Consider the following 24,313-nt stretch of genomic DNA (forward strand, 5'->3'; position numbering starts at 1 on the left):
GGGCAAGCTGCTTTGAAGCCTCAGTTTCATTAGGATGGATAAGAATTGTGGTTCTTGTGTTACTGGGTAGTTGTGATGAACACATGAGATTATCCATAGAAAGAACCTAGCATTGCACTTGGCAGAGTGAATGGCGAAACAGATGCTCCATACCATTGCTGAAAACATGTCACGAGGTATTTCTTGTCTGTTTAACCACACTGCAGAATAAATAATGCGGGACACTTGAGTTAGGCATGACCAGAGGCAAATTCTCTTCTTTGTAAAAAAACAAAAAAAAAACAAAAAAAACAAACTTCTCTTTCTTTCCTTTTTCTCTCCTCCCAAGATTATTCTGGTAGACATTTGTAAACAATGGGGGGGGGGCAGAAAACCTTTAACTGTGTAATTTTCTTCACAACCAAAGCCATCTGTTTTCAGAAAATACCAGATCCTGGGAAGGGGCCAGTAAGAGGAAGAGCCCAAACCTGTAAATCCACTCTGTGAGTCCAAATTAAAGTCCCACCATTATGACCAGTCGTCATTAACGGGATTTACCCATATAGGCAACCAATTACGATCTTGTCAAAGACTAGATTTTATCCAAAGGGTATTTGTGTTGGTGTTTCCAATTGTGGAATAATGTTCATTTGGTACTAGTTTATTGGACTCTTTTCTGTTTCATCAACCAAAGCTCACTTAAAAAGAGTTCAAAAGAAAATGGGAGGCTTTGTTTAAAAAAGAAAAGAAAATACAGTTTTTTCATTGCATTGGAAAATAAAATTGGGCATGGAAAGATCAAAGAAACTAGTTTACATAAAGTAACTTCCCAAGGAGGCTCTCCCTCCAGCTGTTTATGCAAATGAGAGAGGCTTCAAGCCCTGTCAGGCTTGCCCAATATTTACATGTATTTACATAAAACTGTTGGTCCTAGTTCATTCTTCTAGGCATTCAAACCACAGTATTCAAGGCCCGCAAAGTCTAGTTTATGTCTTCCAAGGACACAGTACCTGTGTAATCACACACTCCTCAATCGTCCGGCTATAGACTGCATTCTTAATTTTGAGCCAATCAGCTATGGATGTTCAACTTTCCTTAATACTCATTCACAGTGGCCATAGCAGAGTATCTAAGAACCTTGATCGTTTCATCCAGGAGGACTCTGGCCCATTAATGACCTAAACACCTCTCACTGTGCTCCTCTGACCAACACTGTCACACAAAGGAATTACAGTCCCATTATAAGAACTTTGTGGTGGCTGTGGTGGTGTGGAGAGAATCCATTCAAACCATGAGTGATAGTCATGTTTGTAGTTTAGATATTGATTTTTCAAGAAGAGTACAGTTGCTAGCATGGTCTTGCCCTTATCCCTGCTCTGAGCAGACTCTATACCTACCATCTTTACTTGAGTTCCTTCTGGGTTCTCGAGGAGTCCATAACTTGCTCATTCTGTCCGGTCCTGTTGCCCTCATGTGGAGACTTCAGCATGCTCAGCCAGCACATCTCGGACTAGGTATCGTCCTCACCAGACATAGGAAAATGGTATGGCCATTCCAAATTGCCAGGCAACTCTAGAATTCATTGTCCCAGGAAAAGACACATGGAGGTGTCTAGAATAAAGATGAATACAGATAAAGATGGCCTTGCACACATTTGAGTAAAGGCAGATAGGACCACACCGGTGCAACAGAGATTCTTTCGTCTCCCTCTTCTGATGTTCTTCCTCCTCTCTGTTGCTCCATCTTTGGGTCTTTGCCTCGGCCTCTCTTCCCCTTTGTCCTTCAGGCACAGTATAGGTGGACTTTTCTGTCCCGCCAGCCAGTTCCCACATAACCACACAGAGATTTAATATTACTCATAAATGCTCAGTCGATAGCTTAGGCTTACTTTTAGCTAGCTCTTATAGTTTCAATTAGCCCATTTCTATTTATCTATGAGCTGCCCTAGGCCCATTTACCTCACATGCACACTTCCCTTCCTGTTCCGTCTATGTCTCACGTCATTTCTTGGCATCTCCTCAGACCTTGCCCTTCTTCTTCCCAGCATTCTCTCTGCTCCAAAAATTCCACCTAGCCATTGGCCAGCCAGCTTTCTATTAACAATGAGAGCAACACATCTTCACTGTGTACAAAAGGACTGTTTCAAAGCGGTACTTCAGCACTTCACATCAGTCTAGCATGCTTCCTTCTATTTGATAGGAGGTGGTAAACAGCAACATTATTAGTGGTACCACTTTCTGCATTAAAAGAAACATGATGCAGAATGCTACATGATACCCAGCAGGTGCAGAGAGAGCCAATCCTGAAGCTCATCTTGTGAAGCTGGCTAAGTGCTGGGTCTAATGCTGCAGCCAGGATTCCAGGGATTATGCTGTTCATGAATAGACAGCACACCAGACATGTGGCCCCACGGTGCATTGCTCACACAATTCATCAGTAAGCTCCCCAAAAATCCCTCCCAGGGGCTGCCATCCTCACTGTTGAGCAAACCCCACATATCCATCTAGCCACCCATTTATCTGACACCCCCCCCCAAATGAAGTGGGTGAAGGAAGCATTCAGTTGGAAGAAACCTAGCTTGCATCTGCTCTCCAGACCCTGAAGACCATGAAGCTGAGCCCCTCTTAGAGTCAAAACTGACAACTAAATTCAATCTTTTTTAGTTCTGGTCACTGGAAATATATCATGACAAAATTATTTCTCGAAAGATAATCTTAGTTGTCAGTACTGAATGTGTTGCTCAGATTCCTATAACTGTAATAAAAACCTAAGATTAATCAACTAAAAAAGAGGGCAGGTTTATTTTGCCAAACACTCTGGAAGGTTTAACCTGTGCTCGACTGGTTCCCACAGCTTGGGAGCCTGTGACTAATAGAAAAGTGGGTGAGGGATCAAGGAGTCAGCTTCATGGCAGCTGGTGTTGTGGGGTCTTCACCAGAGAACACTGCTCAGACACGGGTTAACACCAATAGAAAGTCTTTCTTAGCTGGCTGTCAACTACTCGGGGGTTCAGGATCCCAGTGTAGCACTGAGCCTTTCTCAGGGTGAGCTTTTAAACACAAAAACCACATCCTGGGTTGACATACTTCAGTTAACAAGAACAGTTAGCCAGAAGCAGAACTACAGAAGCTGAAAAGCAAGGTTAGTGAATTCACAGGCTTTTGTAGAACTATGGACTTTGATGGATTAGCCTTTGTTCTAGTTTTGGCAGGTGGTGCTGTCTATGTGCTGAGTTTTATAGCCTAAATGACACTTCCACAATGGAGTTGGTTGTGCTAAAGGTCTTGGGGCCTACTAAGATCTGGGACCCTGTTACACTAGGCATTAAAATAAAAGAGAGAAGAAAGGACCAGCATTGCCTAACCCCTTTGAGGGCATCACTTACCCCAGACCTAGAACTTTTCTTTAGGTTCCACTGTTGCCCAGTAGCACCAGGACAGGGACCAGGCCTTTCACACATGAGTCTTTGAAGACATTCCAGATCCAAACTAGAGCACGGAGTTATTACTGAAGTAATCACAACTAAGCAAATACTGGGTTTGGGTAAGAACTTAAGAGCTTGGGCTGAAGACGTGGCTCAGTCATTGAAGTACTGGCCTTGTAATCTTGAGAATCTGAGTTGGATTCCCAGAATCTGAGTAAGAGCTCAGGGCTGCTATGGCAAGATGGGCGATAGACCAGCATATGCCAGGAAGACCAGCAGGAGCCAGCTACAGAAGCAAATGAAAGGACAGACACCTGAGGTTGTCCTCGGACCTCTGCACGGGTTCTGTGCACATGCTTGCCTGACTCACACAGGAACAGACACACATAGTGGGGGAGGCATGTTTCTATTTCATTGTGTTAAAAATGTAAAATATTATCCAAATTACCTTAATCTTTTTATTACTTTCTATCTGTTGAATCAAACTGTTGTAAGATAAGAACTCCTCCAGCTTCTTTTTTGTTTGTTTGTTTAGTTTTGGTTTTGGTTTTTCAAGACAAAATTTCTCTGTACCTTTGGAGCCTATCCTGGAACTAGCTCTTGTAGACCAAGTTGACCTCGAACTCACAGAAATTCGCCTGCCTCTGCCTCCCGAGTAATAGGATTAAAGGCATACACTGGCTGGAGAGATGGCTCAGTCATTAAAGGCTCACAACCCCAAATCCTCCAGCTTCTTCTTCTTCTTCTTCTTTTTTTTTTTTTTTTTTTTTTTTGGGTTTTTCGAGACTGGTTTTCTCGAGACAGGGTTTCTCTGTGGTTTTGGAGCCTGTCCTGGAACTAGCTCTTGTAGACCAGGCTGGTCTCGAACTCACAGAGATCCGCCTGCCTCTGCCTCCCGAGTGCTGGGATTAAAGGCATGTGCCACCACCGCCCGGCTTCCTCCAGCTTCTTAAATAAGTTCTCCTTTGATTATACTTTTTAATAAAAGGAAGCACTTTAGGCCTGAGAAGTCTACGCATAGGCTCCCAAAGTGCACTCCAACAGTTTTGGCTTTTACTCTCATTGCCATTTGCTACTGTCCAAGAGGAAAGTCCTATGGAAACTCCCAGGGTGCAGTCAAGCGACTTCATTCTCTTTCTTGAGCTGCTCAACAAGCAAGTCAAAGACCTATTTTTGTAGTGCCCTCTGGTGGATGCTAAAAACCAAACCAAACCAAACCAAACCAAACCAAACCAAACACACAGGAAAGCAGAGCGCATGAGAAACGATCTTTGTGGCTTTTTCTCTAAATGTCCATGACTAACATTTCTATGCCACAGTGAAAATGTACCAAAGACCAGGAACCTGGAAGCAACAAAAGGAATTTGGAAGCACACGCCTTGGACTTGAGTTAGAGTTCTGTCATTTGCCAGCTTCTTAGACCTGTGTCTGGTGGGTCAGTTATCGCACTGTACCTAGAAAATGGGTGAGCTTTATGGCATATTATTAGGTGTCAATGAAGCCATTTAAAAAATGCAGCCAGGGGCTGGTGAGAAGGCTCAGTGGTAAAGCTGCTGGCCATACAAGACTGTTAACCTAGGTTCGATCCCCAGAACCCTCATAAGAGTGGAAAGAGAGAATTGTTTCCACAAGGTTGTCCTCTCACACCCACATACATGCTGTGACATACTGTGTCCATACACACATGTCACAGACACACGCACATGCACATTTCCCAAACACCACCAGTAAATGATCAAATAATAAAACAAAAGAACTGCCACCAGACCAGGCGGTGGTGGCAAAGGCCTCTAATCCAAGGACTGAGGAGGCTAAATCAGGAGACTGCAAAGTTCAAGATCAGCCTATGTACACAGCGAGATCCCGATTCAATAAAATGAAAGCAACAACGGAAAACTTGGAGAGAAAACAAAGTATGAATCCCCAGAGATCTATGCAGGTCCTCAGTCAGGAGCCTGGAACTTGTGAGTAGGAGAGAAAGGGGCTGTGGCTTAGAACAGAAGGAGCTGTTGTAAGTGGTATTGTTTGAAACTCGACTTTGTCCACTTTACATTGTCTCTAGGGCTTCCCTGGGCTTATCCAAGGCTGGGAGACCAGCAGCACCCAACTCGCTGCTTATTTTAAGTTCCTTTATTCATAGTCTGTTGACTCAGGCATTTCTGATGGAGAAGACTTGTGGATGCATCAAAATGACCAGCCACGTAGAGGTAAAAACCATGCTTTCATCATTATTGTTCTCAGTACCAGGAATCCCCTGGGGTTTGGGAATTAGATGAGATTTAAAGTGACTTGTGGAGGCAATGGAAGTAGCTTGGTTGGTAAAGTGCTTGCTGCCCAAGCATGAGGACCCAAGATTGGATCTCCAGGTAAAAGCAGGGCGCAGTGAACCATCTAGATCATGTTTGCATCGTGTTGCTGAGTATGGCAGAATAGAGTCTTAAGAGCATAGGTAGTTTGATCACATCATAGTTTTGGTTAAAAGTATAGAGGGAGAAATGGAGGGGGGGGAGAGGAAGGAGGAGGGACAGGGAATGCCACGTTCCTCTTTAAGGATTTGTTCAGTTGTTCCTCTAGGGCAGTGGTTCTCAATATGAGGGTCGATCCTTGGGGGGTTGAAAGAACCTTTCACAGGGGTGAATATCAGGTATCCCGTATATCAGATATTTATATTACAGTTCATAACAGTAGAAAAATTACAGTTATTAGGCAGCAACGAAATAATTTTATGGTTGGGGGTCACCACAACATGCAGAACTGTTTTAAGGGGTCTCCGCAATAGGAAGTATGAGAACCACTGCTCGAGGAAATGTCCCAGCTGCAGAGCCATGCCCTAAAGCTCTCTCCTCTCAGCAGGGGTTATAGGCACATGGGTTGTCAACCTGGCATGGAGCTCTGATGGATTATTTCTACTACAGATTCCCATGGAGACAGCCAAGGGTGTTACCAGATGTGTGACAGAGCGGATTTCTGGCCCTACTACATTCTGTTCTCTTCCCTCCTTTCCTGATAGATAATCCCTAAATAATGGCTGGCGGCCAGATGCTATGATCAGATTCCTTACAATCCTTAGATTCCTTACAATCCATAAAAGGTGTCCCACAGTTAGATAATGCCAGCTAGTTCATTACCTTCAGCCCTGAACTATTGGCTAAAATGATTTTTGATTCTCTAGAGATGCAAGTTATGGTCATGTTGTGGGCGTATAGGGAACTATGGGACTAAAAGCTATTATAGCTAAGAACAAAGTTTGGATTTTCTTCCTAACGTACTCTTAGCAGACTGAACTAGTTTTCACTTGTAAAGAAGGCTAAAATGTAGGTCCTGAACTCTATTCTTCCCTCTTCATTAGTAAACACAAAACTCAATATTTGTTGACACATGGTTGTGCAGCAAAAGATTATATCCCTGGGATCTCTCACCCATAGGTGTGATGAGATGAGTCATTTCTAAGGAAAAAAAGTTCCAAATTATCTGTTGTCTTGGGGTTTCTGTCGCCGTGACCAAAGAGCAAGTTGGGAAGAAAAGGGAATATTTGGCTTACACTTCAGCATTGCTGTTCATTATCAAGGGAAGTCAGGACAGAAATTCTGGCATTCCGCCGATCCCGTTGTGAAGGACTTCAGCAATTCCCAACTCACAAATTATTTTTCTGAGTCACTTCTCAGATGTTTCAAGATGTTTTGAAGATGCAGCTTCTTCTGTAGAAACTCACCCTGACTCTCATGGAGTATCTTGTCTTAGTTACTTGTGTTGCTGCAAATAACACTTGTAAAATATGCTATTATGGAATAATCTTTTTGTACACTGTGAAGATTTGTCACTTGGATTGGCTTAATAAAAAAGATGAATGGCCAATAGCTAGGCAGGGTTTTCGGGCAGCAAGGATGCTCGGAAGAAAGGCAGAGATGCTGGAAGTCACAGACAGATGGAGAGGAAGCAGCATGGGGAGAACAGAGTAAAGGTAACCGAGTCAGATAAAAGAACATACATTAAAAGATATGGGTTAATTTAAGTTATAAGAGCTAGTTAAGAACAAGCCTAGTGTATTGTTCATGCTTTCACAATTGATAAGTCTTGGTGTAGTGACTAGGAAGCTGGCAGGCGGGACAGAAAAATCTGACTACAGGATGTCATCCACTGTGAAAGGGAGTGTGCTGTGGCAGGAGCAGGTGGTGTCTGAGGTCTAGAAGCCAAGAGAGGCTTCCTCCTTTCGGTTCAGTCCAGGACTCCAGACCAACGGAATGACACCGCCCACATTTTTGGTGGGTCTTTCACTCAATTGAGGGATCAGGATAATCCATCACAGACATACCTAGAGGTGTCTCTCATTGGTGCATCTAGATCCTGTCAAAGTAACAATCAGCACTAACCATCATGCAGCGAAAAACTGGCTACCAGTACAGCCCTCAGGTAAGCAATTTCCCTAAACTCAGGTACCCTGAAGGCAAGCTGCTTCTGCCTAGAGCACAGACTCCATGCACTGACTCTTCCTCCAGCCTAGAGCACAGAACTCACAAGCCCTGACCCTTCCTTCTGCCTACAGCACAGAATTATGTGGCAAAACTATGCTATAATTTTATAGGCATGCAAAGAATGCTTTCTTTATCTGTCCTAGGCTAGCATTGACTCCCATTTGTCTTCTTTCTCTACAGAACTAAATCTAAGTTTATTGTAGGGAGGTAAGTAAGCTTTTTGTTTAAAGGGGCAAACAGTGACCTTTTCAACATCTACAGTATCACACCATCCCTGGCTCAGCCACACAATCTTGTTGCCTCTTCGCCATCTCTTGACAGGGTCTGGCTGTGTAATCCAAGTCTTCCCTTGAATTCACCATGCTGTTGCCTCAGCCTCTCAGGTTCAGGGATTCTAGACACGTGCCACCACACTAAACTGTCACACGTATTGCTTGTGACTTGCTTTTCTCCTTCCTTCCTTCATTATTCCTTTCCTTCCTTCCTTTTTTCAACATTTAAAAAGCATTAAAAACTACTACTAATATTTTGTGGTTCACAAAATATGCTCTGAAGATTTCTGGTTGCTAGAAATGCCCTAAAGAACTGGCATCCACCATCGGAGCCTTCCTTTTTGAACATTTCCTCCAACATGTATATATAAATTTATTATTATTATTATTATTATTATTTGTAGTAGTAACAGTAGTAGTTGAGACAGGGTCTTACCATGTAACTCTGGTTGGCCTGGAACTCACCCTGTAAACCAGGCTGGCCTTGAATTCATAGAGATCTACCTACCTCTGCTGGGATTAAGGACTTGTACCACCATGCCTGACTATGTAAAAAAGGTTTTTCTAATTCTACCTTTCTTCTTTAGCAGAAAAAGAACCATGTATTTCTAACTCTTATGCAACTGCCCCCTGCAACTCAAAATGCAAATCACCCTTGCATTTCTGCAGGCACCCGGCTGGGTTTAGGTAAACTAATCAGCAGCAAGATGAAGCTGGCTTGAGACCCTTACCAACTCTTCAGCAGGAAGAACACACAGCATGAGTTGAAACGCGCGTACATGTGTTTCAACACACACACACACACACACACACACACACACACACACACACCTGCCTTGCTGTGGTTGCCCTGGCTCTCTGGGATTTGAGTGCATCTTCAGAGGCCAGACGAGCCCACTTAGGCCCTGGTCTCCTGGATGCACAGACTACAGACATAGCTGAGGGCTATTTCTCAGCTTTATCGAGCATTTATTGAGGTGACCCAGAAACCTGCAGCCAGTTTATTGAGTTTTGAATTTTCAGGCCACTGAGTTGATTATAAACAAAAAATACCGACTTACAAACATGCACTTTGTTCTTGTTATTTGGCAAGTGAGTTTGCTTCGGTTATTTCCGAGTCAGCAGCCTTCCACAGATGGCAAGGATACACGCTTTTGTGAGTGCGAGGCAGAGATGCTTGTCTAACTTGGGACCTTAGGGCAATAGGCAGACGGTTTCTGCTGACAAATGAGATCCTTGCTAGACTGCGTGTGAAGAAAGGAGTGAGCTATAGGATCGCAGATGCAGACTTAAGAAGTATTTATTAGTGGAATTCCAGAGGCTTAAACCCAATCATTTATTCAGTAAATATTCTGTGTAAGCCACACACTGAGTACGTGCAGTAAAATATTGAAACACAGTGAATGCATCTGTTCAATAGACTCAGAGTACATATGAAAAGAGGAAAAACGTATTTAGAATAACTGGCCTACTGTTGTACCTCAGTGGGGCAGACAGAAGCCTGAAGCTGGTCATGCAACTCTCAGTATTGCAAAACCTATGTAAAAATGTGAGAAAACACACACATATGCACACACATCACACACATGCGTGCACACACATGCACAAGCCCTAACTTATTAGGCTAGACTTCATTTTCTAATTAAAGTAGAGATTTTTATTAGTGCAAAACTCTAAATGACCTATGAAGTGATCATCGGGCCACCCCCAGGCGATGGCAGGTCTCGGATGTGGTTGTGTGAAAATCAGGGCTTTCCGCCCTTGTTCTGCAGTGATACAGAGGGCTCCATTGTCTGTTCTTTCAACAGCTCAGCTGACAGATCCCACGTGCAGCACAGAGGGCAATTCTCCTCTGCTAGGGAAGGAGTGATGGAGAAGTACGTACTAGCAGTTGGCTTACCTCGCAGGGTTTCAGGAGAAGAGGTGCCAGCAAGCACTGACAGTGAGCTCACTGAAAGACTGGCCCTTCCGTAAGTGGAAACCTCTTGACTCCCCCTGCAGACTAAAGGGAGAGTCTGATGAACCCCAGGATTCTGCCCTGCTTACACTGACCTCCCAAAGAATTCTGTTCCCAAGCCCATCTTCAAAACCCCAGCAAAAGCCAGACAGGCACGCACAACGCTGTTATTTCCTTTATATTATTAATAAAAACATTTACCAATAAGCTGAAGTTTCACATTTTCTGGACTTTCTCTCCCTCAACTAATAAAGCCCAGTTTCCTGAGCTGCTTCTCTATTTGACCCCTAGACTACCACTCTCCACAGCCACGCTCCTCACTTTGCTCACCAGCATCTTCTAAGAGGAGAGATAATAACAGCAGTTTTTCATAGCTGATTAGAAGTCTGTCTGAGTGAGGAAATGGGCTAAAAGCCATCTGTTATGCATGAGGTAAGACAATTATGTCAGGGAGCACAGAGTGACCTGACACTTGGTAGAAATGAGAAAGCAATCCAAGACCTCAGCTTCCAGTCTGCGGGTTGAACGCTCGTCCACCGGAAGCCCAGGGGTGCATTTGAGTTGGCTCTCATCCAGCCTGTGGTTCCAGGAAATGAAGCTTCACTGTCTGTAGTGCAAACATTGGAAAGAAAACACTTCGGTGAATCCTGAAAGGAACAAAGTCTTTGAAGAAAAGTTGAACGAGAGTTGAAACTCCTAACTCCTTCATTTCAGTTGCATGGAGATTCTGCTGCACATGTATTGGCTGAGGAGCTCCCTGGGGCCTGTAAGCAGGTGTCCGAGCATCCTCTGAGCATTCTCTGAGCAACTCACTTACACATCTCCAAGCTCTTCCGTGGTCCCAGGAATCTCCAGACTCTTCATTTGAGAAGGCCTGGGGGCCTGGAAGATATGAAAACAAGAATGTGTTTCCAAATTTGCACTCATGGTCACATGAAACAATTCTGTATTTTCCCAGCAGAGACAAACAAACAAACAAACAAAAAACCCTATACTCTTCTGACAGAGTGTTAGTTCATTGCTGCCTTCAGGATAGTGTTAATGGTAAACACACTGCAAAGCACACCAGAGTTCAAGGGCTAAATGCTCATTTAAACTCTTACTGGAGTTGAGCTACTTTAATTACATTGTTAGGAAGGCAGTTGCAATGACCTGAGATGAAAAGAGCAGAGAACATAAGAGAAGGCCATGGTCCCAATCAGTAGATAGCAGAAAACTGATCCAAGTCTCAGTAGCTAATAAAGAAAGACCAATGAGTGGCAGGAAATTTGAAAATCTTCCTTTGCTGTCTATTTGTTCTTCTTCAACTGATCTTTTCTGCTTAGGTCGCCTCCCAGGAAGGCGCTGAAGAGAAGCCATGACAGAAGAATGGTTTCTGCCTAGAGAGCACACACAAAGAAGTTCCTGGAAAGAAAGAGGCACAACGTGGAGTTGGATCCATCAGGCTCTGGCCGCTTTTGCATCCCTGCCGTGCTGTGACTGGTGCAGTCCACTGCCTGGTGTTAACGGGATGCTGTGACTGGTGCAGTCCACTGCCTGGCCTTAACAGGATACTGTGTGGCTTTATCAACAGAGCAGTACATTCCCTCACTATCCAAAAACACAAGGTTCATGTGGCTCAGTGGTCTATAGATGAAGTTTATTTATCTGCTGATATAATTTTAGTGCTTTTATTTTTGTTTTGCTTTTTGGTAAAAAACATAGTACAGCTTCTGAGGCCACGGTATCCTGAAAGCTAAGAACAAAGTATAAAATATCATGAAAGTCTGTCATCTCTAAGCTTTGCTTCCTAATGGATGCCGTTATCTCTGCACCTGAGCACATCTTTCTCTGCTTTTCCCTTTGCATCCTTTTTAAGACAGCTTGTCAGTTAAGAGCACTGGCTACTTTTCCGGAGGCTCTGGTTCCATTCCCAACATCCACATGATAACCCACAACTGTCAGTAACTTGAGTTTCAGGGGATCTGACACTCTCCTCTGGAATCCTTCGGCATTGGGCACAAAAGTAGTACATAGACATACATGCAGAACAAACACATATAGTAACAAAAGAACAGATACTACACTTGATCTTAGCCAAAAGGCCGAGAAGCGATATATAGTAACAAAAGAAAAAGAAAAAAAAATTGTTTCTCTCTTTTTAATTTCCACCCTGAGTTTGTGGCTCTTTTTCCCACCCAGCCCCCACTTTTTCCCTATTCATTGATTCAAATTTGGACTGAATGCCAACCACTGTATATTGTCTCTAAAAGTTATAAAGTTCTCCTTTTTCCCAAATCTGAATCAAGTAGCCTTTTCCCATGAGCACTTGCATGAAATGGACCTTTTTCTCTTGGTGTTGGTGGCTCCCACCCAGACTGAGAAGGGTTTTTCTAAGGACATCCATCATACCTAGGTCACATCAGCTGAGACAGAGCACCATCCCCTTCCAGTGTAGAAGGAGCAAGCTGTAGAGGAGGCCCTCTCTTGTGTAAAGAGAAACGAGACAATAATTTCAGTCAAAATGAAACATTTAACTAAGTTGTTCAAACAGGAAACGTATGGCGTGCATACATGCATGCGTGCTTAGATGTGTGCAGATGTACACTAGACTGGAAGTTGCCAAGTAGGCTAGGCTGGCTGGCAGTAAGCGCTGGCAATCCAACTGTCTCTTCATTCCTACTTTCAGGGTTAGAGAATACAGGCATGTACCACTGCACCAGGCTTTCCTTTTCTTTTCTAATGCTGTTTTGGAGGATGAACTCAGGTCCTTGTGTTTGCAAGGCAATCACTATACCCAGATCTCTCCCCAACCCACGGGACTCTCAAAGGATAGGACAGAGCTGAAAACAAAACTACTTGGTCAAAACAATGAATTCCCCTCCAATATACAATTCATTAAAAACCCTAAAATAATTCAGACCTGAAGCTCGGTTGCTCTGAGTTTACTTCTTGTCTACAACAGTCAGAACACAGGCCTCCTAGAGCCTTAGGCTCTAATAACTTCTAGAACCCTAAACATGAAGAAAACTTGCAAGCCAACATCAGGTCACCCGCATGCCAGTATCAAACATGAATTTTCTTAGGAAATAAATGGTAGAAATAGTCTTCCCCCTAGAATGCAGCATCATGCTTTCTAAGAATCTCTCAATTGCCTGCGGTTACTGGAAGTCTCCTGTTTCAAACCAATAACTATAGCATTGGTAGGAAACTCAGAAGACATGAGAACAGACAGGATCCATTATTAATGAAAGTGCTGCTGCCATCCAAGGAAACCGAGCCCTTAGCGCTCTGCCCGCTTCATCTGAGCATCAGTGCATCCACATCCCCTGATGTTCATGGCTGCCTTTGCGGGCTCACCAGAGAGGAGAAAGCCCGTTAGCGGACGCTCTGTGGTCTTAATCAAGCTGCCCTTTCCTTTGGTACAACTTTCCCAGGTCCCACTGCAGTGCACATTGAGATGTTTTCTGCTTTTACTCCCGTTACAGAAACAGATTCAGATGATTTGTTTTTAAAACATCATTTATCTGAGGCAATGATGTATTTTCACAGATTTTTAAGAATTTTAATATGAATAGACTTCACTAACAATAGTATTGTTCCCACTCCACCCCGTTTTTCCTCTTCCCCTTGTTCTTTTTCAACTGAAAACCCACATTACTTTTCTAGGGTTGTTAGGATGAAGTATCAGAGATGAGGGGTATAAAGGCCAGACATTCTTTTTGTCAGGGCTGGGGCTGGAAGTGTGATGTCAGCACATCAAGATGTCCTCAGGGTTGGTTCCCTGAGTGAAGGGAGCTCTCAGCATCTCTCCTTGACCATCTTCTTGTGTCTTCACAAGGTCTTCCTGTTGTACACGTCAGTGTTCAAACCTCTTCTTAAATGGACATTGCTCTTATAGATCATGCTGTACCACATGGTCACATTTTAATGTAATTTTTTAATCTGAGAATATCACAGCATGTGCTCCAACCTACTCTGTCCCCAGTCTCTTCCAATGCTCCTCTCACCTGTGTCGTCTCCCAACAAAAGAAAATTAAAAATATCAATTAAAAACAAACAGACAGACAGACAAACAACCCACTTCACTCCTGTGTTTCCTGTTTCTCCATGGCCTCTTCAGTCATCTTAGTGGCCTTGGGAGCTGCAGTGTGTCACTCAGCTTTCGTTACAAATGTTCATTGCAATGAGCTGTTGGTCTGGTTCAAGGCCTCTGACCCCTGGGACACAGTCAACACTGGACCCCCACCCAAACTCCTCTCGGCTGTCCTACTGTTGCCCAAGCCATGGAGATCCTGAGGCTATAGTTCGCAGGATCAGTCCCTTCATGTGCCCCAGCAGGCCATAGATGGGCTAGATGTTGGCATGTGCCAACTCAAAGCCCTGGATGTGGGTCTGTGTGATAGCTGAGGGCTGCTCTGACCACTGTATCAGGCGAGGGGCAGAACCAGCTCTCCCATGCCACAGAGATCAACATAGACCCTAGCTGCGGCAGGACCATGTGTTAGGATTCAGGCCTTATGCTGGCCCCCATCACCTAGCAAGATGTTGACAGAGCAGAGGACAAGGCTAAGTTTAGGAAAAAATGTTTTCTTAGGTCCTGTGTCAAGACCAGAGAAAGGTGGTGGGGGCTTTGGCTGTTGATTGACAGCATTTATCTGAAGTACATCTGGTCTGTTCAAGTGAATCCAAGTCGACTTCCTGAAGTGAAAACATAAGTTTTAGACACATTAGAAACAGCAGTATACTCATGACAGAAAACTGTGGCCGATGTTTCTGCACTATGAGAAGTATCTCTGAGGTCTACAGCTAGGAAACTACCAACAGAAATTTGAAATCTTGATCTTGTGGCTGTGATGATGGTGGTATAGTATGGTGTTTAGTGCTCCGTCAGAGGTGGACTGATAGCTTATTAGAACTTTATTGATTAATGTTAAGACTATGGACCCCTGGATTCCTAATATAACAGTAGCATAAAGAGAGAGAAACCCGGAACGTGTTTCATTTTTCAAACGTCTCAAATCACTTGCCTTTGTCGTCACTTAAGTTTTTTATCCTTAGACCTTCATAACTAGCATCTACACACCTGAAGTCACTTCTTGCACCCTGCAGCATTCTTAGACCATGAAGTCACACATGACTGTTGGCAGCAGCTCGGGCCCAGACATCGCTGTGGCCTTGGTGGCAGTGCAGGCCACCCCAGCAGCATGGTCTCTGGTGGCTGCATAGCTTCATTTAACATAACAGAGCTAACATAAATGCCCGCTCTCCGAGGGCAGTCAGCTTTGGGGCTGTGGAGGATGATGACTGCAACATTAATTTGGAAGGTGAGGTGGGATTCGGGTTTAACCACAATGAAGAGGAGTGATTTCCAAGGAGTCAGCAGAACGTGTGGTCCGAACATCACAGCTGAAGAGCTGATAGATTCGGACCTCAGCTTTACCACCGGCTGTCTGTGTGACCTCAAGTGAGTATCTTAAGCTCTACTCTTTATTTCCCCATATGTAAGTGGGTAGCAATGACACCCATCACAGGAGACTCCGTAACAATTATTGAATACATGTTATCCAAACAGAAAAGCTGTGATGTCATGTTTTTCCCTTAAAATGATTAGGTAACACTTACACATTTTCCTATGGAAGAGGGTATGGCAATATACTGCAGAGATGGGGAAACCTTTTGGAGCTCACAGTGAGGCGAGCTGAAGTGACTATCTTGGAAGTTTCTGTTAGTTACAGGTTTCGTTCATATTTTGAACTTAAAAGGCCTTTTGCTTCAGGGCATGAAATGGCACGTGATCCACATGTAGCTGATTCTAAGCCAGCCTGGATTCTGCCACTTTTATAGCTCATCCTAATATGTTCTCTTCCCTCTGAATCACAGACAGCTTTCCACTGTGTTCTTCCCGAACAGACTGGAGACACACACCTCCAAAAATCCAGACGCCTGTCTTCATATGGAAATCCAAGTCTTCATTCTAGGCCACTCTCCTTTATTACATGCTAGTACATAGCGTTCTGGAGGAAAATGTGATAGTCACACGAGCATTCCTCTAGACAGGCATGGGCTCTAGCTGTTATAGAATGTTCAATGTCTTCCACAGGCTCATGTGAGGGACACTACTTCCCATCTTACTTGGAGCATCTGTGGACCCTTTCAGGAGCAGGCCACTGGAGTGGTGGGCATCGGGGATTCATAGTCTGCTTGCAGTTCCAGGCCAACCTCTCTGATTTCTTGTCTGAAGAAACATGAAGAAGTTATGCTACAAGCTTCCAGTGCCATGGGCCAAGCCAGTCCCAGCCACTATTCCTGCCCTGCCATAATAGACTGCACCCTAAACCATGAGTCAAAATACAGTTTTCATTCATTAAGTTGTTTCTGTCTGGCATTCTGTCACAGCAATGAAAATGATAATATGCCAGTTCTCAGTGATCTGTTCCACAGAATCTTTCTTCTTATCCCTGGTCCATATCAGCCTCCACTATCCTCAGCAGGTATTCCAGTTTCTACCCCTGTGCATGAGTCCTGTAAAATTTTGAGCCTATTCCTTTGCCCACTGCAGCCTTCTCCTTTTATGTCTGCCCACATCAACACTATTGCTCTTCCCTGGGAACACAGTGGTTCTAGCAACAGCAAGCTGCTTAATCAGCTAACCCACACCATGATGAATTTACCTTGTGACCTTTGACACAGGAAATACTATCTCTTTTCTCGGGGCCTCTGCCTTTGATTTAGTCTTACATTTAAGGTTTGACTCAAATATTATGGCCCACTTCTTCAAAACAGTGTTATCATTTGAAATGCATGTATTTCCAAAATTTATATGGAAGCCTAATCTCCAGGGTTGCAGTGTCAAAAGGCTGGGCCTCAGGGTAAGTGACTAAGCATGAGGGCTCTGACCTTATGAGTATGATTAATGGATATATAAGAGAATTCTCAGAATGCTTCCAGGCCAATATCTGCTGCTCCTCTTCCATGTGAGGCCATAGGAAGATGGTGCAACCTCATCCAGAAAGCAAATCCCCTAGCACCTTGATCTTGGCCTTTCTAGCATCAGAACTGTAGGGAATAAGTTACAGGGTCTGCAATCCTTTATTATAGCATCAAGAACAATTATACTGCACACCAGTCTCACCTAGGCTGGCCTGGGCTCCCCTTCCTGCTCCCGTCTCAGTCACTATTCGGTTGCTGGGAAAAGACACCATGGCCAAGAAAACTCTGTAAAAGAAAGCGTTTACCTGGGGGTTTACTTACAGTTTCAGAGGGTCAGTCATTATTTTCATCATGGTGGGGAGCACCATGATGGGGAGCATACATAGTGGGGAGCACACATGGCACTGGGGCAGTAGCTGAGAGTTCTACATCCTGATCCACAGGCAGAGAAAGAGAGACTCTGGGCTTGGCATGGCCTTTTGAAACCTCAACGCCTATCCCCAGTTGACACACCTCAACAAGGCCACACCTCTTAATTCTTATAATCTTTTCAAATAGTGCCACTTCCTGATAATTAAGCATTCAAATATATGAGCCAGTGGGAACCATTCTTATTCAAACAACCACATTCCACTCCCTGCCCCCATAGACTTGCAACCTTGTCATAATGTAAAAAATGGATTCAGTCTAACTTCAAAGTTCCCTTGGCCTATAACAGTCTCAACACTGTTTAAGTCCAAAGTTCAAAGTCTCTCCTGAGACTCATGCCAATCTCTTAACTATAATCTGTAAAATCAAAATCAAAAAGCTGATCTCATACTTCCAACATATAATGACATAGACTATACATTACTATTCGAATCGGAAGGGAGGGAGCATGGTGAGGAAATACTGGATCAAAGCAAAACCTAAAACCAGCAGGGAACGCTCCAAAGTCTGCATCTCCATGTCTGATATCAAAGACTTCTCAGATCTCTAGTTCCTTTCAGATTTGTTGACTGTAACACACTTCTCTCTCTTAGTCTGGTTCCACACCTCATTAGCTGTTATCCTTGGCAGGTATCTCATGACTCCCCGACACTTGGAGTCTCCAATATAATCCAACCTTCACCTTCATAGATTCACACAATGGCCTGTCTTGACCTCCATACAGGAAAACCCCAACACAGGCCTGGCTTCGGGGCTTTCCTTAGCCACAGAGGGAGAATCTACATCCCCTTTCTTGAAATCTTGACTCTAAAGCCAGAACTACAAGGTCAAAGCTGCCAAGTTCTGCTCCTTGATGGGACTGGAACTTGGCCCTGTCCGTTAATTACATCTGCATCAGCTTTCTGTTTTCCATGGTTTCCTTCACTGTAGTTCCTTTCCACAAACTGGAAGCTTATTTGGGTGGGGTCTTTCCCTTAGGTCACCATTCCCTTTATTTCATTTATCAGGCTTTTCTTTAAACTTTTTATCTCCTTGAGCACTGGACTTAGCTACAGTATACTTCCTGGGGCTCCTTTTCTCCTCAAATTGTACATTTTTCATCTTTTTCTTTCTCAGTTTGCTCCTTTACATTATAGATCTGCATAAAAGTAACTGTTAACCTAGATGCCCTTCAAATGAAGAATGGATGAAGAAAGTATGGAATATATACATATTAGAGTACTACTCAGCAGTAAAAAACAAGGACTTTTTGAAGTTTGCAGGCAAATGGATGGAAATAGAAAACACTATCCTGAGTGAGGTAAGCCAGACCCAAAAAGAGGAACATGGGATGTACTCACTCATATTTGGTTTCTAGCCATAAATAAAGGACATTGAGCCTATAATTCGGGTTCTTAGAGAAGCTAAATAAGAAGGAGAACCCAAAGAAAAACATATAGGCATCCTCCTGAATATTAACCTTCATCAGGCAATGAAAGGAGACAGAAACAGAGACCCACATTGGAGCACCGGACTGAAATCTCAAGGTCCAAATCAGGAGCAGAAGGAGAGACAGCACGAGCAAGGAACTCAGGACCGCGAGGGGGGCACCCACACACTGAGACAATGGGGATGTCCTATCGGGAACTCACCAAGGCCAGCTGGTCTGGGTCTGAAAAAGCCTGTGTTAAAACCGGTCTCACTGAACACAGCGGACAATGAGGACTACTGAGACCCCAAGAACAATGCCAATGGGTTTTTGATCCTACTGCACCTATTGGTTTTGTGGGAGCCTAGGCAGTTTGGATTGCTTTTTGGGCTGACGAGGGAGGGGGCTTGATTGGGGGAGGGGGAGGGAAAGGGGAGGTGGCGGTGGGGAAGAGACAGAAATCTTTAATTAATAAAGAAATAAATAAATTAAAAAATAAAAGTAACTGTTAATAACCACTTGACAGAGTCAATACTGCGCCATCTTGAAATCTCCTCTGCTAATTCCCTTAGTCCAAATCTCCCCAATTTAATCCCAGGCAGACTGTTTTAGACAAGAGCAGAAAGGAGACACATCCTTCTCCAAAATATCACAACAACATTTTCTAGTCCACTTTCTAATATTCTTCCCCTCTGAAGCCTCTTGAGCCAGACCGTTGTAATCTACATCACTCTCAGTACCACTGTCTTCCATGCTCCTTCTAAGATGGCTCAGGAAGCCACAATTAAAGTGTTCAACCACATGAAACACCATAACCAACAGCAACTTAAGGATGAAAGGGTTTATTTAAATTATACCTCTATATCATCAAAGATATTCATTATCAAAGAAATTCAGGACAGTAACTGAAACTGGAAAGGTACCTGGAGGCAGGAGGTGATATAGAAGCTATGGAGGAGTACTACTTCCCAGCCTGCTTCTCATGGCTTGCTCAGCCTCTTTTCTTATAGAACCCAGGATTATGAGATCAGGGGGTACCTCCCACAATGGGGTGGGCCTTCCCACATCAATCACTAAGAAAATGCTCTACAGGCTTGCCTAAAGCTCAGTTTTCTAGAGTTTCCTCAATTGAGGGTCCCTCCTTTCTGATGACTCTATCTTGTGTCAAGTTGACATAAAACTATCCAGCACAATATCTAAAGCTGTTTTAAATAAATATGCCTTTACCTGTAGAGGTATTCATTCTTTCAGAAAACCAAGTTCCTTGTAGCCAGATACTCTGCTTGTAAACTGCTGGTCTGACTAGTACACTAGATGCTAATACAGTAGATGTCCTGAGAGTATTGTTTTTTCTTCCATTTAGGCGCTGATCTCCTAAAGGACAGAATCAATGGCTTTTCATCCTGTGTATATCAGAGTTTTAAGGCTATTCTTTGTGGATTTAAATAGAAAAGAATTTTGCTGAAAGTGATAGAGTAGCTCACTGAGTCAGTGGGAGGGTCAGACAACTAGACTAGAGAATAGGTATGGCAAAGGGATACTAAATGCAGAGGGCCACTGTCTGTCCCATTGGCACTGTTTCCAAGGAAGTGAGAGGACTGTTTCTGCCATGTTTCCACCGGGTGGATTGCCCATCCTCTGTGGATGAGTCAGACAACTAACTGTGTGTGCACCCGACAGGCTGAGCCCTGAAGAGCCAACATAAGCTCAAGGGACTCTTGAGCTAGTGAGTAGGTGATGTTTGCAACCTGGTCAGGAAGGCTGGCAAATGTCTTCAAACCATCACATCACGGGACTTAGAAAAACCATTGTAGTTCTCTTGAGCCTACCACATCCCAGTAACATGGACGTAAAGGCAGATTAAAAACTAATGTGTGGCTGGAGAGATGGCTCAGTGGTTAAGAGCACTGGCTGCTCTTCCAGAGGTTCTGAGTTCAATTCTCCCAGCAACTAGATGATGGTTTACAACCATCTGTAATGAGATCTGGTGCCTTCTCCTGGCGTGTGGGCATACATGGAGGCAGAATATTGTATACATAATAAATAAATAAAAACTAATGTGTGAGATGTGCAGTGGTGGTGCACACCTTCAATCCCAGCACTTGGAAGGCAGAGGCAGGAAAATCTGAATTTGAGGCCAGCCTGGTCAACAGAGAAAGTTCCAGGAGAGCCAAGGCTACACATGAATCTCCACCCACCCACCCACCAACCAGTGTGAAGCTGGAATGTAGCTCAGTATTAGAACACTGTATGGACAAGGCCCTGAATTCAGTTCTCAGAGCTGCAAAACAAAAGGATAACCTTGAAGTTTACCAAGGGCAACCTTGACCTGCACTGTAGTTTTCTGTTCAGGTAGAACAGAAGAGGGAGAGATAGCTGAAAAGACCACAAGCTATGTATGTAGTATGTCACATACTATGCAGGAATATCAGATTTATCCCCAAACATATACTCTGTAGAAAATAATGTTCAGCAGGCAGAGACCCATTGGTTCTGCACTGCCTAATGCATAGTAAGCAGTATACAGTATGTGCTGTTTCTTGATGTGCAGAAGCCATGGAATTAGAGAACACAGCTCCATTTGGTGGCCAGTCCCACCCACACATTTGTGTGGGTGCTAAAGTGCCTATTGCTTATGGAGATTCTGGCTTTTGTTTTGTTGTTTGCTACTGATGGGCAGAATCTCTCTGAGGACCTCGTGTCTGTGGAGCATGACTCCCTGCTCAGCCCCTCCTAAAGTGTCACATTATTAAATGCTGATTCTCCACAACAGGCCTAACATTTGGTTCAGGGAACCTGAGCTCTGCTGCAGCCTCCATATGTGGACTACCCATCCCCCCATTTTCAGAAGAAGCAATTTTTCCAAAATTATCAAATGGCACACCTCTTCTGTAGGTGTTCAAATGAGGCCGATATTGGAAGAAATACTTTCAGGATAAGACCTGAATGCCAGGAGATCTTCCACTGTGCATTTGCAGCCATCCAGGTTCCTTTACCGGGGACTTCATGCCCCCTAGTGGTGGATGGATTGGCCTAGCTTCTGATTCCAAGGCTGCCCATCCATCAGCTTCTGAGAACAATTTGTTTCCTGCAAGGTCAGGAAACAAAAGCCCCTTCAGGACAGTGGTCGGAAGGACAATTGTGAAACCTGAGGGAAACGTCCTCTATGGAAAAGACTGGGTGCATTTGAAGAAAAATTAAGCGAAGTCTTTTGCAGGGCTGTTGTCCAGGGCTACTAAATTCTCCATGTGCAAATAGCTGGGGTCCTTGGGCCTCCTACTCCATGAACAAGGCTGCACGGCATTCCAGGCACAGCTGCTCTGCAGTCTCCATGCACTATGTCTTAGATGTGGGCCCGAGTCTAGGCAGAAAATGACTTCTCTGCTTTGGACCGCATGAGTAGCTGCCAGGGTCTGCATGCAGTGCACACAAGAAGCACCCTCAGGCTGTGACCCCATTCTTTCTTCTGCAAGTGAATGACTACTGGATGGGGGGGGGGGGGAAGAATCCTTATGTCCCTGGCCGTTCTATCACGCTCTGCCTGGCAGGTGACTTCTTTGGGAGGTGTCATGGAGTAGTTCACATCTACAACAGGACCTTGCCTTTGGAACCACACAATTCTCGCTCCAGCATAATGAATTTGTTGGCTTGTGACCTTGAAATATGAACATCATCTTGGGTTTTGTGTTCATCTATGAAGCATGTTTAGTAACACTTTTCTAACATAATTCTGTGTAAGTTATTTTCCTATATAGTGTCTATATAATGTCTATTTTGTATATACAAATTAAAGATCTGTGTCCATAAACATATATGTGTGATGGCATATGATGGCAAAGGTGCAGAGGTCACAGGGGTCATCTCCTCCTCACGCTGTCTATCTTCGCCCTCCCATACTCTCCTCAGGCCTCACCTTGCCATGGGATGTGATTGTTCTCATGTGTGACAGCTGGTCTCAGGGTCTACTTGCTACAAATTAGAGTCACCTGAGTAGGGAGCTTCAGTTGAAGGATGTTTTTAAAATAGAAGTTCATTGTCCCCAAAGACATCACAAGTCATACTTACAATCCAGGGTTCTGTTTCTGGAGCTGGGCAACTCAGGTCTTACTCATCAACCTGCCTCCCCGTTCCATTTTCACACACAGAGACGGCATCTGGAAACCTTCTGCTATCCTTCTTTTTAACTGTACTGGCTTGTTGAATTAACGCCACAGAATCAGAAACAAGTTCAGTATCATTATTTTGAGAATTAATTCATCCTCTGGATTTGAGAGATAGAACAAGCAATACCTGTCCTCATTCGAGCCCTGTGGGTCAAAGAAATTTTGGATTTCAACCAAGGACCCATTCTCCTTAATGCTGACACAATGTGAGCACACACAGACCTCATCTTGTAACAGAAGCCAGGGAAACGCCCTTGATGGCTCCGAACATGACTGCAGATAGTTCAGACAGTAGCCAGTCCTTCATTGTCTTTACAAGGAGACTCAGCTTTAAATAGGTGTGACTGAAGTCCCTCTAGAGGGGCCCTCTGGGGCCCTTCCCAGTGACTGTGCACCCTTCAGAGTCATGCTGACATCTTGGGGAAGGCTGGCAGTCTGATTGTTGAGAAGGCTCTCCATTTTTGAAGGAGTTGCAGCAAAGAGTGAGGAATTCTCTTAATTGCCTTAAGTGATGCGGGATAACCTACCCCAAATGTGAGCAGTATGCAGTACCGAGGCAGACCAGATTAAAAAAACAAGAGGCGTGGCCAAAGGCGGGTTGCTCACCTTTTGTACATTTGGTCTTTTCTCTTGCCACTGAGTTCATTGTCCCTCTTGCTGCTGATTCCTTAGCTGATTGCAGACCAGTGTTTCCAGGTTCCAGCCATCTCCCCACCTCACACACACCACACACACCATTTTCAGTACCAGATTTAGTTTGGACTCAGACTGAACAAGTGTTGAGTGGGGTTTCAGCCTCTTCAGTGTTCCGGGGTGAGACTGTCATTGTAGGGCTGCTCTGATGGCCGAGGCTCTCAGCACCAAGGATGGAGAACTTGAGGTTCTCAACCTCTCAAGTGTGATTCAGCTGTTCTTACTATTTCAAAGTAAGCTGGTTTAATAAACTTTTTAATATATATATGTATATTATTGGTTCTGCACTCTAAAGGACCCTGACCGCCACAGGTGTCAGAAAATAAGACTCCGTCAATCCCATCTTCATGCATTGCCCTTGCATTGGAGAGGAGCCAACAACCAGACAGCTCACCTGCCAAGTTTCCCAGGTTTGGGTTTTTATTATGCAGGACTCAGCTTTCTCTCTTTAGTTTTTCAAGGCAGGGTTTATCTATGTAGCTGCTGGCTGTCCTAGAACTCATTTTGTATGCCTTGAACTCAGAGAGACCCCCACCTACCTCTGCTTTGGGAGTTCTGGAATTAAAGGCATGTGCCGTCAACCCCCCCCCCCCCCCCCCCCCCC

The 24,313-nt window shown here is 44.2% G+C and overlaps 1 protein-coding gene and 1 pseudogene across 3 annotated transcripts in view; both read right to left on the reverse strand.

The window, feature by feature from the left end:
• Positions 1-9,481: 9,481 nt before the first annotated feature.
• Positions 9,482-24,313, reverse strand: part of Mcm9 (minichromosome maintenance 9 homologous recombination repair factor) — an 88,683-nt gene continuing 73,851 nt past the window's right edge. For 2 of the 3 annotated variants that reach the window (XR_007590948.1, XM_050137976.1), the window contains exon 13: positions 9,482-10,986. Coding sequence is in view for 1 of the 3 variants with exons in the window: in XM_050137976.1 (XP_049993933.1) it covers positions 10,965-10,986 (22 nt within the window). In the remaining 2 variants the exon portion in view is untranslated. The remainder of the gene's footprint in view (positions 10,987-24,313) is intronic. The other variant, XR_007590946.1, reaches the window with a different exon arrangement.
• Positions 12,108-12,200, reverse strand: LOC126499160 (uncharacterized; annotated as a pseudogene).

The sequence above is a fragment of the Alexandromys fortis genome, unplaced genomic scaffold (assembly GCF_014885135.2).
Source record: "Alexandromys fortis isolate MF-2015 unplaced genomic scaffold, M_Fortis_MF-2015_v1.1 scaffold_14, whole genome shotgun sequence".
NCBI lineage: Eukaryota > Metazoa > Chordata > Mammalia > Rodentia > Cricetidae > Alexandromys > Alexandromys fortis.